Source organism: Sipha flava, unplaced genomic scaffold (genome assembly GCF_003268045.1).
Source record: "Sipha flava isolate LNK unplaced genomic scaffold, YSA_version1 354_pilon_pilon, whole genome shotgun sequence".
Lineage (NCBI taxonomy): Eukaryota > Metazoa > Arthropoda > Insecta > Hemiptera > Aphididae > Sipha > Sipha flava.
Window position 1 is genome coordinate 2,500 of NW_020273049.1, and position 17,554 is coordinate 20,053.

General features: G+C 31.6%; 1 protein-coding gene and 2 long non-coding RNA genes across 4 annotated transcripts; all 3 read right to left on the reverse strand.

Moving 5' to 3' along the window:
* Nucleotides 1–10,694: 10,694 nt before the first annotated feature.
* Nucleotides 10,695–12,629, reverse strand: LOC112687530. Of its 2 annotated transcripts, XR_003148989.1 has the most exons (5): nucleotides 12,315–12,629; nucleotides 11,976–12,205; nucleotides 11,195–11,290; nucleotides 10,957–11,112; nucleotides 10,695–10,892 (listed from the first exon to the last, which is right to left on the reverse strand). It is a non-coding gene; the product is annotated as an uncharacterized LOC112687530 (long non-coding RNA). The 2 variants fall into 2 exon arrangements; XR_003148988.1 differs by having other exon boundaries at nucleotides 11,976–12,629.
* Nucleotides 12,630–14,139: 1,510 nt separating this feature from the next.
* Nucleotides 14,140–14,947, reverse strand: LOC112687531. Its single transcript, XR_003148990.1, has 2 exons — nucleotides 14,853–14,947; nucleotides 14,140–14,708 (listed from the first exon to the last, which is right to left on the reverse strand). It is a non-coding gene; the product is annotated as an uncharacterized LOC112687531 (long non-coding RNA).
* Nucleotides 14,948–16,943: 1,996 nt separating this feature from the next.
* On the reverse strand, nucleotides 16,944–17,548 carry LOC112687532. The gene is made up of 2 exons (XM_025560276.1): nucleotides 17,043–17,548; nucleotides 16,944–16,979 (listed from the first exon to the last, which is right to left on the reverse strand). Exons 1-2 carry the CDS (start codon nucleotides 17,538–17,540, stop codon nucleotides 16,944–16,946), a joined length of 534 nt encoding a protein of 177 aa, XP_025416061.1. The 5' UTR covers nucleotides 17,541–17,548.
* Between the last annotated feature and the right edge of the window lie 6 nt (nucleotides 17,549–17,554).

The following is a 17,554-nucleotide window of genomic DNA, read 5'->3' on the forward strand; positions in this document are numbered from 1 at the left end:
AAAAATGTATTTAAATTTTTTCCCTTAATATATGACTAATTTTCAATAAACGTGAATAACATGGTAGTTCGATTGATATGCAAAAATATTAAATATATAAATATTTAATATCGTAACTCTGTACGAATAATTTTAATGGATTTTCTAGAAACTGACTCCTCTGCTCGTCGCTTACAATTTTCTCTGAGTACTTGTTTTTCTATTTTATTAGGAGCGTCAGCCGGATGATGATGTTGAACTTTTGAGTTAAGAACTATTTTTTTTTCTAAATTTGAAAAAATAAACGCTGTGCAATTTTTGGCAGAAGAGCAGCGCCACTTTAAAAGTTGATCGCATTTGCGAACACCGACAAATCGATGTTTATTGCCATTAACAACAGCTAGTTCCTTATTCCTCTCTGACACAACAATACGAATTTCGGAATTATTCATTTTAAATTATAAACACACACCAAATGTATAAGTCAACAGTAAAACACAATAATGCGATCACAATATACGTGCGAACGGGTATCGAACAGGTAACTGATGATTCCAGATAAAACATACGAGTATGTAAATCACTACAGATTATTCAATAAGCTAGTACTTGGGGCAAAATCAAAATAATGTACATATGACATATATGTTATATTAATATCAACCATTTTTATGTCTAAAATAATTTTTAAAATACAATCGGCAACGTTACAAATTGGTTTTGTGCGGAATCGTGTGAATGAAAAGGTATATGCGGAACCGTGTAATGCGGAATCCTGAATTACCGGTCAAAATAACGACAATATATTATTATAACCGAAGAGGAGGACGAATGCATTGTTCTTTTTAAAACTTCATCTTATTTTTTCTGTTTATTATATAATTACTATATTATAGTACATAGTTTTAAGGGCACTTGAAAATTGCGCGTTACGTCATAATTTTGTCACCACCGACTACTCTGTACACGCTTTGCCGAATCTCGCTGTTTAAATGTTGACTACTCGGCTAATACTCAAATTGTTGCAGTGGGATCCCTAGACCTTTTATGAGGGGGGAAGGCGAACTTTATAGATGTATTCACTTTTATGTAGTTTCCTAGTATAATTTATAAATAACAACAATTTGAAGAAAAAAAGTCACGACGGTGTGCCTCATTCACCCCTTTCCAACACCCTTGATTTATAGATATAGACCTTTATGATAATTTAAAGCTTTGGAACTAAATTTTTAATTTAAAATTATTTTACAGTTTATTTACTAGACGGTTTATTAATAAATAAATGAAATACATTCTTAGCAATATTTTTTGTGTTGTTAGATTTGTCTATTTCTATATTTAGGTTTGCCGTTCATGTTCATCTAAATAATGTTATATTTATGTGTACAATAAAATGCGATCATACCTATTTTTTAGACAAACATTAATTTATTATGTTTATGCGTTGGCAGCAATATTACTTTATGTGTATTATTCATTATATTAGATAAAGAAATTTTAAATATTACTCCACATCAAACATATATAATTTTTATTTAATAATTGTAATTGATTACTACAGTTTTTTATATTTTGAATCGCTCTCTGGGAAAACATTTGTATTTACATTATGATAAAGACAACATACTAGTAATTTAAAATGAAATAATACTGTGAATATTATACACAAACGTCTATAAATATAGTTACACGTTAATATTAATAATTATTGATAAGAACATTTTAAAAATGGAAAACAGTTCAAAAATAGTTGACAGTCGTGTACAATAAATGTTCATGTTTTATTTTTAATTGAATAATTTTATCAACATATTGTATAATAAATACTATGAAGCTTCGTTCAAACGGTGACTGTTCGATTCGATTTTTTCACGTATACGGTTTTATCGAATACGAGACGACGATTCACACGAGAACTTTTCGATACGATTTTTTTCACGTACGTAGGGGTTTTGAGCCACGGAAAATAGGTACAGTATTGTAGTCTACTCGGTGGTTGTGTCGGCGCATATAATCGCCATCATGGATTCACGTGTTCTACTTCTTTTATACTGGTACAGACGTACGCAGAGAAAACGTTTAGTACACCGTTTTAGGTACATGCTTTATTAGAGAATGGCTCACAACGAGAAAAAAAGATTTAAGGTACTTACTAATTTATCGAAATACGTTCAATATTTATCGAATCATAGTGAAAAGTTCGTACGGTATTCGAGAAATAAAATTTTCGCGAATATAGTATTTTTTCCGCGTGGGCTTCGTGTGAACGTGCAAATTTAACAACCGCTGCTTCTGCTATATTGGATAAAATACTGTATACGAGAAAAACTTCCGTCCGAACGTAGTCTAAAATATGCAGTTTTGTATCATTTGTGCTTATAAAGATCTATATCAATGAATTGAGTATTAGCCGAGTAATAAACGTTTAAGCAGTGACATTCGTAATATTAACATAAAAGTATGTATAGGAGTAGTTGTTGGTGACAAAATTATGACACCATCACGTATTTTTCAAATGATTTTCGCAAACTAAATGATACGGTTTTTTAATAGTATCTCTGTTTTTATTTCACTTGATACGACATTTTACACTGGACTTATTTTTATACGTAATTTAATAAACAAACACAATAGTAAGCGATATAAAAAAAGAAAAAAAAATTCAACTAAAAATCATGTACGAAAATAAATTAATTGTTGAATATTAAAAGAATGTAATAATAAAAAAAAATATTTACACGTATTTTGAACACACAAGCGTTTAAAACTTATTTTAAATGTTTTTAAATTCCATTCACATCATTTTTATTTTATATAATACTAGCTGATACTAGCTGACCCGACAAATGTTGTTTTGTTATATAAATTATTTCTAGAGAATATTTTGCTAGAAAAAAATAACTAATTAAATATAGGCATGTAAGAATGTGAGTAAGGATAAGGATGTAAGGAATAGATATGAAGTGCTATGAATGGTGACGAAATATAAAAATGAAAAAACATCAAGCATTCATTTATTTTTTTAATAATTTATTAAAATTGATCCTTTAAAATTATATATATCGCTAATTATGATAATATTAGTAAAAAACAATCCCTTAATGCAACAGAGTGTACAATATTTTTTGTTATCCCATCTTTCGCCAACACAAACAAACTGGATGGTTCGAGGACACACTACGTATAATTTTCCGTGTGAAAAATATGATGTGCTCAAATCTAAGCCACAAACAGACATCGTTTGGCCATGACACTTCTTGATAGTCATTGCAAATGCCAATCTAATTGAAAATTGAAGGCGTTTAAATTGTATTGGCACATCTGTGGGTATAATAGATATTCGCGGTAATAATATATTTTCACCTCGGAATTCGCCATTTAAAATTATGGCTTCGATAACATTTTTTCATTAATTTTTTAACAACTTATCGCGTGCCGTTGTACAACCGTGGTAGGTCAAATTATGAAGCAAAATAACCGGAGAACAAACCTTCAATTGTAAATTATGCGGTGGCATGCCTGGTAAGTCCAATGAGTTTAAAAACTCTGTTAGATAATTTACAGCTTCAGTAGCATAGCAAACTATATCTATAGATTTGTATGACACCATGTCTCCTGGTAATAAATGTTTATCTTGAGATTCAATTCGTTGACGTCCACATTTCTTACTACTAAAATTGCCCTTTCTGCCAGCCACTCATGATTTGTGTATTGTCTGTGTACATTGGAAAATATCTAGTCAATGAGAGCATCTTGCGAATAAATGACTGTGCAGAAATCGGTCGGTAATTTTATACATTCCGTTTCATCTGTAGTAACTTTCCCATCTCCAATATCTAACAATTGTTTTGAGAATCTTCTGCACGCAGCTTTTTTTTGATTAAATCGCAAGTATCAAAATCGTTCGCTCTCTATCTTTACATACATTTCGACCATGAATTGTTGACGAAGCTCATGATATCGTAGAATAATTTTGTCTTGATCGCGTTTAATCATCAACCGATATGCATAATAATTTTTCGAACTAACATTCTTATTTGTTTTGACACTTGTTGCGGGTTCTTTTTATGTTTAATATTTATGCAATATCCGTCATTTACTACCAAAAATAAAATTAATAGTTTTTTAATAGTTATATTTAATAATTCATTTTCAATTGTGCAATTATCGACCGGGTCGAAAATTATTAAATTAAACTATGATTTATTAAACAATAGCATTTTTCTAAAAAACCTTCTCCTGGCAATTACAAACAATTAAAAAAAATTTGAGCTAAATCGGCCCAGCCGTTCTCAATTGATGAAATGTTATACATTTTTGGCTCCATTTATATTTATATATATAGATAACTAATTATTTATTAACTTTATCGGACTAAATTTACGACTAAAACCTTCTCTGTGATGTCCTCTTTAATTTAAAAAAAACTGCACGACGATCCAATAAGTAGTTTCAGAGTTTATCCCGAACAAAAAAAAAGCGACTTCATTTTGTATAGTTGTATAGATAGGTTATAAATTACCTATATAATTTTATTATATATATTTTTTCATTTTTATAATATATGTATCAAGTATTTTTGGCTTATACACATTGCGGTAAATTGTATCTGTTGTGTCTTATGGCGGTCAGTGTCGTCTTACTGACGGATACAGAGTTCGGTAAAAAAAAAAAAAAACGTAAAAAAATGGTAAACGCCGAATGAATGGTGAACGACTCGTGTGCGTATGTTTTGATGGATAAGCGTGCACAAGACGAATTGGACGAAAGAAATGACGAGAAATTATTTATTCCGGCGGTAGAGTCGTTTTTTTGGCCTACGCCTGGTACCCGTCTCGACGGCGTTTGCGTTCCGTCACAGCGGTGAGATAATTTTTTTCAATCCACAATCCGCCGCAACGCGCGTGCTCCGTAATGATTGCGGATCGTATAAATCACATGTACCGTTTATACGTTTTGCACACAATGCAACATGATAGAAATACGATAAGGGACTCGACACGCTTGCAGAACGTACTTCGTACACGGCGCGTCGTGATATTTTACGCGTTGACGTTCGGGTACACGAATTGAAACGGCAAAGAACGTTCGGATAATAGAGGGTTCGCGCGAACGGAGATTCGGATAATCGAGGTTCTATACTGTAGGTACAACGCCTGGGACCCTGGTAAAAGGCCGAGCCGCGATCGCCCGTCTCGTTGGCCCCTGATCGGTGAAAGTCGCGTTTTTTCAGCTCCATTCATGTTAATCACTTTAACCGCCGTATGCCCGCCGGCGGTCATACTGCAATGTTCAAATTCTATACTTTTATGCCCGCCGGCGTCCATAGTTGATCATTACTACCACGCCACATGACCCGCCGGTGACCATAAATTCATATTTGAACAAATGCTTATGGTTTTTGTGGCGTTACGATAATGCATTTTTTAAACAGTACCATGGCGCAGAGAAGAATATGACAAATATTTTGGTATAAAAATCAATTTAATAGCTACAGTAGAACCAAAGATATAAATACATACAAATTAAGGCTAGGTTCACATGAACGCGCGTTAGTCGGCCGCGCGTGTTTAGATATACGAGTTTCTCATACATCGTTCACTTGGCGCGCGTTATGCGCACGTATACGCGCGTCGATCGCGATAACGACGCAAGAATCTATTTCCGCGCGAACACGCGCGTGACTCCGCGGATCGAAATTCCATATATCATTATCGGACCGTTCAGTTGACACGCGCGTTTCGATGCGAACGATCGAATTTTCATCTATAGTTTTTGAAAACAAGTGTTATTTTAAATACGGAAATCGAAATAGATATGTTAATTAATGAAATAAAAAAAAAAAAAAGGCCTGCCATCTGGGACATTGTCATCAGCTCCTAAAGAGTCTTTAATTATCTCCAATAGGTCGTTAAATGGTTTAACGGACATTTCAAAGTAATTGAAAAATTTGTCATGGTGCTCTATTAGTTTAGGATATAATGCAGCACTAAATATAATGCAATAATAATCTGAGACTTAAAGAAAGCCTTGTTTTCAAAATAGGATGAACCCAATATTTCCTTTCCGTCATTTGTCTGCATCCTTCGATGGACGGGCAATAAGCACACAGCATCTATCACATTCACTCTTCGTGAACATTTGAACTATAACTAAGTAGTATAGTTTTTGACTAGAACATTCCCGTACAACGCGCGTGACACGCAGCCATCTGAACGGTTATACGCGCGTTCTGTGGCGTGCTAACGCGCGTGTACGCGCGTCCATGTGAACCTAGCCTAAAATCGATACGATTTACATATCGTTTGTTTGCTACAACAATGACATAACACAATAACATGATTTTACACAAAACGCGTTTGAAAATGTTATTTGCAATGATACGATGGCAACGCAATAACGTCACAACTGCTATCTAGCGGCTAATTTTAGTATGTTCACTTATCTCGTTTTTGCAGTACAAAGAAAAGCACCAAAATTATTATTATTTGCGAACAACTCAAAAATGACGGTTTTTGTGTTACGTCGTTGTTGTAGCGAACAAGCGATACATAGTACACACAACCGCAGTATCGAAACACGTTCGACGCTCCTTAACGCGCGCGTGGTTAACTTGAGGCTTTAAAAAACGCGAACACTGACGTGCAAATTGTGTTGTGTGAAACCAACTATCTTTAATTATTTTCGCTTATGTTCTGCTCTACCTATTTCTACGTTATTACTCTACACTCCTTAGTTTGTCTGTTATTATATTTATAATTGATCCGACGTTCAGGAAAATTTTACTCATTTTCTAATATAATTACTTATATTTATCACAATTCCTGCTACAGTTGCAAGTGCAGAACGCTCTTTCTCTGTATTTGATATATTCTGAAAATGTTTTACGTGCGACCAAGTGTCAAGACAGGCTATCGAGCTTAGGAGTGTTAGCGGTGGAAAAAGAACTGGCTATATTAATTATAATTTAAATATATTTATTTAAATAATTTAATAGAAAAAAAATATACTCTGATTAAAAATCTAAAAAAGTTGACATTTTAACATATTTAATGCAAACGCGTACCAATATTTAATCAGTATGTACTCAAAATTATTTTAAGGACTTAGTTGTAAACAAATTATTGTAATTGTAAATAAAATTATTTTTAATCGAACAATGATGAAAAATAAAAATGGCCAACTAAGGAATGCTTAATTAAATAACTCAACCAACATTTTTAAACCCGCCAGTCTATATATGATACACACAATATGATTATAGACAGAAAGTCCTAAGCCTTATAAAGAGTGAAGGAAAATGTTGTAGAGTATAATAATGAAAAAAATGTTTTGGTCCACAGCCCGGCTTATAACCAATTCAACAATTTGGAGATAGGTACACAGATTATGTACACTCTAACGTGGGTAAATTTCTTCGAAAAAAAGGTTTCTATTGTTCGCAAATCGTGCGCAAATGAGTTGTGTTTTTTTGTGCGCCAATGAGTTGTAAAAAAGGTAAATGTGCGCAAACGATTTGTAGCCATAGTATTTGCCTCATTACTCTAATTCTTAACTATACAATCAGATAGGTATTTAAAAATGCTCAACGGATGCCGGCCGTTTTTTAGTTCAGTTTTAACAGCAAATTTTTATAACACGGAGTTTAGCTAATTTACGTTTATGAGAACTTAAAAATTTCGTATGTAAATTAAAATAATTTTATGTCCACAGTAATTGTTCGAATGATTTTTTTTTTATATGGATCGTATCATTTAAAGTCGAGAGATCCGTGACCGCCAGACATAACCACCGTAATCCAAAACAATATATACATTTAGAGGCAGCGAAAAATTCTGCGATGAGCTTGTGATTCGCCCGTAATTTAAGCGTAATTTAATTTATAATTTTTAAACGGGATAAAACTAAAAAAAATCGTTCAGCTATTTAAGGCTAGTCGTTTTCATCATTCTCGAAATCACCGATTGATTTATTAATTATACATGTATTATGTGTCGATGACGTTTTGATGTTTTGATGTCAAAACACATTCGACTCTTTTTATCGTAATCGAACACTTTGAACCCGCGAGTGTAGATCAATAACGATTGTACGTGGGGGCAACGCATGGGCTGCGCGTTGAACGGTTGAACAGCGCGCGCGTGGCGGCAACAGCGCAACGGGTCTCGTAGCGGCGGTGGAATGGGCCCGCGGTGTTGCCGGAGAAATAGGGGCGCGGTGTTGCCGGAGAAATAGGGCGTGGTGTTGCCGTAGAACCAGCGCGCGGTGCGGGGACCGGTTCGGCGGCATGCGGCCGCGGCGGAGAGGACGCCTCCGTGGTAACGAGAATTGTTACGGGAAGCAACGCCGGAGCAGACGGCGGTGTCGACGGTGCGGGCTGCGGTGAGGTGGCCGGGGAGCGGTGGCCCGGGGATCCGTGACGAGAACATCGCGGACGGCCCGTAACGCCGGTGTTTACGGACCACGGCCACGGCCACGGCGGCAGAGGGCAGCACGCGGTGGACCGCCATCGCGTCGTATACACGTATTTTTATTATCACCAATACTTCACGTGTTCGTGTTCTATTGCTTTACGCGTTCGTATTATTACTATTGCTTTACGCGTTCGTATTATTATTATTATTTTACGCGTTCGTATCATTACGATAATTTTCTTCTCTTTCGAGCAGGGTCGACGAGAGGGGGGGGCAGGGAGAGCTAGAGCCCCAGGGCCCGTACGTCCGAGAGGGCCCGTCGTCTCGGACTTGTATACAATGTTTTTGTTGTACCAATGCATGTATAAGTGGTCTTGGTGCGTCTTGGTCAAACGACTGCAAAGGGAAGTGGGCCCGGAACCCCCGCAGGCCCGGGGCCCGCCGAAGTTCTCGCCGGCCCTGCCTTCGAGTACCGTACTCGTTAACGAACGTCGTTAGTAATTTGGTATTCGTTCGCGGCCGATCTGAATAAAAGTAACGTGGACGCGTCGAACCGTTTTCTAATGTTGTCCAACCAAGAGATTCGAGGTCTTCCGCGGCTCCTTTTTCCGACCATTTCAGTTGTAGTACACTTCATTTTTCTCGACGTCTCATAACACGTCCTGGACACTGGAGTTTTCGTAATCTTCTTGTTTTCACTACTTCGAGGAGTTTTTTTTTTTTGGTTCTTCCGAGTACATTGATATACGTCGTGCGATCGCACCAGTTAATTTTTAATACTCTGCGGTATGTCCACGTCTCAAATGCTTGAATCCGATTGATCGAAACTTTCGACATAGTCCAAATATCTGCTCTGTAAAGCGGTACGGTGAACACGTAGCAACGAATCAATTCCGATATTATTTTTACGTGTTAATAGTATTACTACTACGCGTAGCAGACGCTCACCGGTTACGGACGACGTCAACCGCCACTGGTAGAGGGCAGCACGCGGTAGCCCGACATCGCGTCGTACGTATTTTTTATTATTACTATTACTTTACGTGTTAATATTATTACTATTACTTTGCGAGTTAATATTATTACTATTACTTTACGTGTTAGTAATATTAGTATTACTTTACGTGTTGATATTTTTACTATTATTTTAGGTATTAAACAGGTACACTTCAAACAGTCCTTTTGAAATCGGTTGTGTTAATCAGTCCAAAATCAACTAAATATTGTTACATTTAAAATACATTACTTATAATGACTTATGGTCATGGTCAACTGTTTTATGCAATATTATGTAATTTAGTGAAATTAACATTCAACATTCATCATGTTGAATTGATTCAATCGGAAAGATCAGACATTTGATACACAAATTATTTGCTCAAAGTAGAATACTGATCAACAACTCGATTGACCATACATAAGTCAATGTAAACAATTTTCCGTTTAATTTTCTATACTTTACAACTTAATTTCACTTTTTTCTGTAAACTCAAATAAATAATGCTTATTTTAAAATATATCAGCGAGAATAATGTAATACAATAACTAACGTACAAAAAATATTAAACAATTAATAATTAAATTTGTCTTAGCACCTAATTTATCAAGATTTTGTGACTTTTTTCTTTTATTCTTATCCACTAATCCATCTAAAAATGTATAAAATTCTTCTAAAATATAAATATAATAGAAATTATATTTCATAATAATGTAAAATTAATAGCATTGAGGAAAAGAAACAAATTAAAAACTAATAAATACAATAATCGGTTGTTTATGTGAAGTATTACTATTCATACATTTGGTCAAATTTTTCTAATGAGATGATAATTTATAAGGAAAATGATTTCATTTTATCGGAATAAAAATTTCAATCAATTTTATCATACATAGTTGCTAAATATTTATATTGTCTATGACATCTCAACCCGTGGGGATGTGTATCAATAGTGTTACTGTGAAGAAAGTCTCGCTCTCCATACATATAATACTTTTACAATTTAAAATGATATATTATATAAGAAATAAGTAATTTCTATTAACTTAATAAAATATTATAATATTATTGTAAAATAAAATATATAATAACAACCAGTTATACATTGGAATCAGATAAAACAATAAAATATTTTTGCTCCACTAATGCAACACAAATAATTTATACAAACAAAAAACTTTTATATTAAAACAAATACAAAATTAGTATTTTTCTGGGTGTAGTATATTTACATACTTATACTTTTCCCAGGTCGTGCTATTTCGGCGTGGCCTTAAATATAATAATAAAAAAACTATCTCAGCTCATTTGCTTCATTAGCCTATATTTTAATATTTAAACGTTTTCAATAAAATAATTTTTTGTGTAGACATTTACACCAGTTACTAAAGAGACTTATACGTAGTGGTTATCAGCGATCTACAGTCCAACATGTATATGATTCGCTTTTGACAATGGAACACAATATTTTAAATGTCAACTTGAAACCAAATCAAGTAAACCTGTGAAGTGTAAAGATAAGATTATGAATAATTATAAATAAAATTATCATCAAAGAATACTTACATGTATTTTACTGACTATGCTTTGCATACAAATAAGTGACAAAATACTTAGACAAGTTATAGCTCTTCGAAATCAGATAAAATTCAAAACAGTAAATTATATGCATATATATATTGCTGATTAAAAACAATCAAATCCAATTTCTTGTTAAAGAAACTGAAAAAATAATTTTAAGAAAAACATGATATGATTTGTTTTTGTCCATTAAATACATAAAATACACAATAAAAGTACTCACTGTCATGGTGGATTTAGATTAAATAATTCCTGTCTTTGTAATTTAGCTTCTCAAATAATAGATTTCTACGATATTCTTCGCCGTAGGTCAAATTGTCTAAAACAGTATGTAAGTGATTTGTTAATGCTTTTTTTTTTTTTATAATTTTATTAATCTACAGTAAAATAGTAATAAGTATAAGACATCTAATAACATATTATAATTAAAACAAATTGATTTATTATTTTGACATTGAAATTTGCTAAAAATTTTATTTTTTATCATAGTTATTATTTTCATAAATAAGTGTAAATAGATGTGTACATACATTTGGCCTATATTTTAATTTTGAAAATTTGAGAGCACTAAATAATTTTTTATAATAAATGCTTGAAATTAGTGTGCAATTGTAGCAAACATGTTAAATTTACTATGACAATATAAAAATGTTTTCCATGTATTATAAAAAATTAACAGGACAAATGTATTCATTTTACGATGTGTTGAAAACATAAAATTTTTTTTTTTAAATTGTTGTGTTTAATTTTTTATAACTTTTTAAAAGATATATAAACTTAATGTCACAATAATAATTATTAAGAAATATTTTTAACCAACCTCTTGGTCTTGGTCAATGGCAAGATTTATAGTAGTATAAAATGTATTTTGATGATATTGTTAGTACGTTCTAATTAGGTAAAGTTATAGTGTAAAAGCGAGAAGACACAATAATAAAATGTCTTCTATAGTGGTCGCTGTGACTTGGATCACTAAAAGAAAATTGCGGCAAGTTGAGTCTTACCTTCATATCAACGACCAAACTTGCAAGATTGGTTGAAAAAATAAAAGTGCGTTTCAATCAAATCATTAATAAACTAGTTATAGGTCTATGGTGTCAGTGTTACACGCGTTTGGTGGTCGTCGGCGTCCATGTAAACTTCCCATAGTATTCTTTTCGACTTTGGACTTCGCCGTCGGAAAGTTCAAATCACCGAAACATACTCGTAAGTACTCTTGCAATCGGTTTGTTATCTACGTTGAACATAAGTTTTGGCGTTGATAACGGACGGAGCCGTCGTTGATAATAAAATCAATATTCAATCGAATACAATAATCTGCGAAACAAAATGTTTCGACTTACTTTTACTCTTTACCAGTGACGTAAGTTTGATTCTGCATTAGATACAGTTTCCGCTTGGCAGACAGAGATGAGTACAACATCTTCTGTTAACCGACCTTTTTTGTTCTTCAAACATTTCCGTTCAAAACCGAAAACCGTATTCGAAAGCAATCTTATTGAAAACAGTTTTTGTGTTAATGAAATAACGTACGCATTATTCAACGTTGGATAATTTATGTGACGATAGTATATAATATTTTTTAATCAAGTTTTATTTGAATTCAGGGATCACATTATTTACTGTTTGTCTAAATTATTTTGTTAAACAGGCTCATTAAATCTGCCATCATCAATAAGATAAAGGAATCCTGAAAACACAAAAACTGATCGCAAATTATTTTTCGAGTATGTCATTGATTAAAATGGTTAACTATGGTTAAAATGTTTTGTTTAAATTGATCAAATAAGAACTATTAGAATAAGAAACAGTAATTGTTTTCTTTGATGTTACCTTGAAAAAAGTTGAATAGTTCTTAGTATGATTATGAATATGGCATGATTAAGTATTCCTATGTTAAATAAAACTCATTATTACATTGACAAAAATAATATGTTAAATAAAATATTGTCAACCGATAATTCTAAAAAAAAATTGAATAAATTTGTCTAAAAATGTTGAAATTATTAGAACAAGTAAATTGGAGGTGCTTAGTACTAGTGTAAATAAATATAGTACAATATATATAAAATGTACAGAAATATTTGTAGTGTTGGGTATAAGACAAGTATCACCAGAAGCATTATTCAACGGCATTTCTAGGTGGCAGTTGTATTGCCAATTTTTTTGAAAAATAAAGAAAGGTACAAGATGAAAAATGTAAAATAAAATGTTGTATCAAGTCTTTATAACTTGTGATCGTTTATATAAGAACTCATTTTATAAATAAATATTTGTAATAACTTAATTAGGCCTAGGGGCTTCTAGTATTTGCATACTTTTGTTAATTATTGTTAAAAATAGCAGTGCAAAATAAATTAATTTCTCGGTGCCATGATATCAGATCTAAAATTTGAGTTATCATATTTTTGCATATTTAATAGATTTTGCAGGAATGTGTTTATTTTAAAATTATTATGCTTATTTTGCATATTCTGACAATTTTTTTCAATTTTTAATTAAAAACTATAGATACATATATAGTATAACTTTACAAGTTATAACTAGGGCCCGAATTTCAATGCAAAGTGTATATTTTTTTGGTTGATCATACACAATGCTCTTTAAGAATATAATTTGTTTCATGTAACGAGGGTTTCAAAACTACAAATTTTATTTTGTATTTTTTTTTGCATATTTCAACGTTTTTTAATATTTAGAGTATTTTTAGTATTATTATTATTATTATTATTATTATGGTCATTTTGTTGGGTTTTAATGCATTTTTTGTTTGACATACTAAACAAATTTAGCCTATTCAAAATAAAATCAATAATTTGTGGTAAAACACATTTAAATCTGGGCTTTAGTTATAACTATACATATACAATGTATATATATATATATATATATATATTATACACATTTGAACCAATTGAAAAAAAAATATATATGTAATCTACAAACTACCACTTATAATTTTTGTGTAGGTATAAATAATCCTATAAACCGGTATTGACCGTTTATAAATGTCCAATAGGCGATATCTAATAAAAGATATTATTTCATCAAATAATTTCAATTACTTGTTCAGTATTCATTATAATATAAATTCTAATAAAATAAATATTTAATGACAAGTAGTCTTTAATTACAAAAAAATGAGTGAAAAAAATACTAAACACAATATGTGAGCAATAAATATTATATACTTAAACATGTTTAGGGTTGTTTCTCCAATGAGATTAATCTTTTCTTTAACCAAAATTGCTTAAACAAAATCTGAGGGCTTCAAACGTTTAAGGCGCCTGACGTCTTGCGAGTTGTCAAGAAATTGTTTAACAGGACTTGGTATGCAACTGTAGTCCAATCACATGCTGGTTAGAAAACTCCTTGATTCCTTCATGAACATTTGATATTCCTGTTCATTCGGTATGCTGCGTACGGTTCAAAGGGTAATATGGCAACGTTGAATGATTAGGATGACTACATACAGGAGGTGTTTGTTTATCAGGTTTAGTAAGGAATGTCTTCTAACTAGCCAGTGTAATTTACACACTTTTTCATCAGTCTTTTTGATTTCATTCTTAATGAGATCAATAGTAGTATCTTCATCAGTGTCAGGAACAAAACATTCGTCTTGTTGAAATATAGGTTATGTGTATATATAAATCTTCATCATCAGACCATTCAGAGTCTGAACTACCATCAGGTATATTTTGTATACGTGAATAGAATGAAGACACATTAATTTTTACCTATAATGGAAAAATCAACTGTATGAATATTTCAAATACTAGATATATCATAATTTATAAAGCACACAAGTCAAATCATAAATGTATAATGTCCCAAATTTGAGTGTATCTAAACAAATATTTGATACATAAATATGTACTTACCATGATTGAATAGAGCGTAAAATTTTGAATTCGTTTATTTATTTATTTTTTTAACTAAAATTGTAAGTTTAAAAATGACTTATTATTTTTTGAAATCAAAAACACAACTGATAACATGATAATTATTGTATCAATATTATTCGTAATAGCCAGTAAAATTGTAAACCTAGAGGGCAGCACCTTATAAGTTATTATATGCCTTTTTGTGCCGAATCTGGCCATGTATGTAGTTTTGAAATATTTCAATTATTTTAGACACAAATAATAAAAAAAACCAGTATTTGCCACATATGGTGCAATATGCAATAAGGAGTTAATAATTAAATTAAAATAATTAACAAAAAATTACAAATAATTTTGGTACATTAACAAATATTTAAAATACTAAAAAATGTCTAAAATTACTAAGAGTGCACAGTAGTATAAGTTGACCTTCTGTAATCTAAAAAATAGACGATTCTCCTGACAATAATATTATAAATATTTATATTTTAATAAGAACATAAATTTTACTTTTCACATTATGGATATCGAACGTTCACACTATTATTAGTGTTGCGTGCCGTCGCTCAATCGTATATGATGGTTAAGTTTTTAAAGGATAGACTTCAATAAAACACTCAATTGAAATTTTAACTGTTTATTTAGCATATAAAAATAACATTAATATAAGAAATAATGTGGCGTGAAGGTGCTTGCGACTGTACATGTAAACCACATCTGAATATTGGTCTGTTCCCAACCCCCTTATATACTTAGGTTTGGTGACGATCAAACGTGCCGCGCTGGGCGATAGTTGTTTTTAATTATAATAAATAATTTGTCTCTAATGGCTTTTTATTACCTAGATGACCTTATTCGCACTTATCCCATATTTGCCACGATTTTTCCCAGTTACAATCCTACATATAGCCATGCGATTCACACATAGTAATGTACTGGTTTATCTTCTGGCTTTTAGCTAAAATTCATTTCTATTTTTACGACTGCTAATATTGTGTTAATAATAATTATTTTCTTGATATCTACCGTCACGATTTACATGGTCCCGTCCATGTCGTATAAGTCGTAATATTTATTACATACTACCTGTCTTCGTAATATGTGTTTGCTTACCCTCTGTTTAACTAATAGTTCCTTTCTATTATTATTGCGAATATTATATTACTCTCTAATATTTATAATTTATGTGGACCCGCTCGTACTGTAAGAGTCGTAAGGACCTACATTCATGTATGTCCGCAACACCTCCGCGCGAAAAGAAAGATTTCTGTCCTCAGATAGAAATCTTTTACAATCAGCCCTAATTATTTCAACATTTGTTTTACAATATTTTTTTTTTTAAAATGACATACAAATATATGGTTAATACAATTAATTTTACATGATATTTTGATTAACAATATTAATATATATTTTTTTATTTTTATCGAATATAAAATGAAAATTAAAGTTATAGTACAATATAAAATGATACATTATAACATAGTTTACATTATTACTATGAATATAATATATGTATGTTAGTTGTACAAATATCTTATATTTTAGTGTTAGATATTACAATGATTAATTTCACATTTTTTTTTTTTATATATATAATCCCATACCCTCAATACAATTATTTAAATATTATTATTCTTAATAGAATTTATTGTTTATTATTATTTTATAATACTCCATCCTCTATTAACTCTTCTAATATGTTACCTAATTCGTTGCAAATTAAATTTGATGTTTGAGAATCAATTACCTCTTGTGCGAATCCTACTATTGGGATTGATATACGCAAAACCTCTGTTACATCATATGGTTCTGTCATAAGATTATTTGCGTTATTCATGTGTTCCACAAAACACATTAATTCTACTTCATTACTTCTTTCACTACTTCTTCTTTCATTGTGATTTTCACCTTTTAAAAATATACTCAAATGTCGCAAAAATTCTTTCGCTCTAACTGTTCTTGCCTCTATACCTGCTCTCTCTGTACTCTCTACTCCTACACTCTCTCTTACTATATTTTCACTCATTTTCGTAAAATTTATTTAACTAATTATTTTATCTAACTTATTTATTTATTATTTTTTTTTTAAACTAATGACTCTTCACTCGCACTCGTTAATATCTGTAATAAAAATTAATACTATTATTATCATCTACATAATTTAAATAATTTTTTAGGTGTTACTTTATTTATTATATAATTGAAAATGCACTTCGTCAAGATTACATCTGTCACTGGATCATGACAATATGTAATCTCATGTTCTTCTTTACATATTAACCCATGCATTTCTTTTAGGCTTAATATCCTGCCGTTTTTATTTACATAACCTATCTCCTCTGAATAGATAAGTTTATTACTATTTACATTTGTTAGTAATAAACTAAATATATTATTATTTTCGACACTATAGTTAGTTATGTCCAGTATCTTCTCTATCCCTGTTATTCTCAGTTTTCTTAGGATCTTTATATCCGTTAGGCCACTCCATGTTATTATGACAGGTTTTGTATTGTCCGAATGAAGATATCGCGAGATCGTAACCGAACCAAGACTTGTCGCCCCCTGGTGATTGACACTCATGTCAATCTGCCCCAATAAAGGTCTCAACACGTCTGGTTTTTTCCGGAATATTCCCCCTAGATATCTTTTCAGTCGACCTACATCCTGTCTGTTGAACATTCTCAACTTGTCAT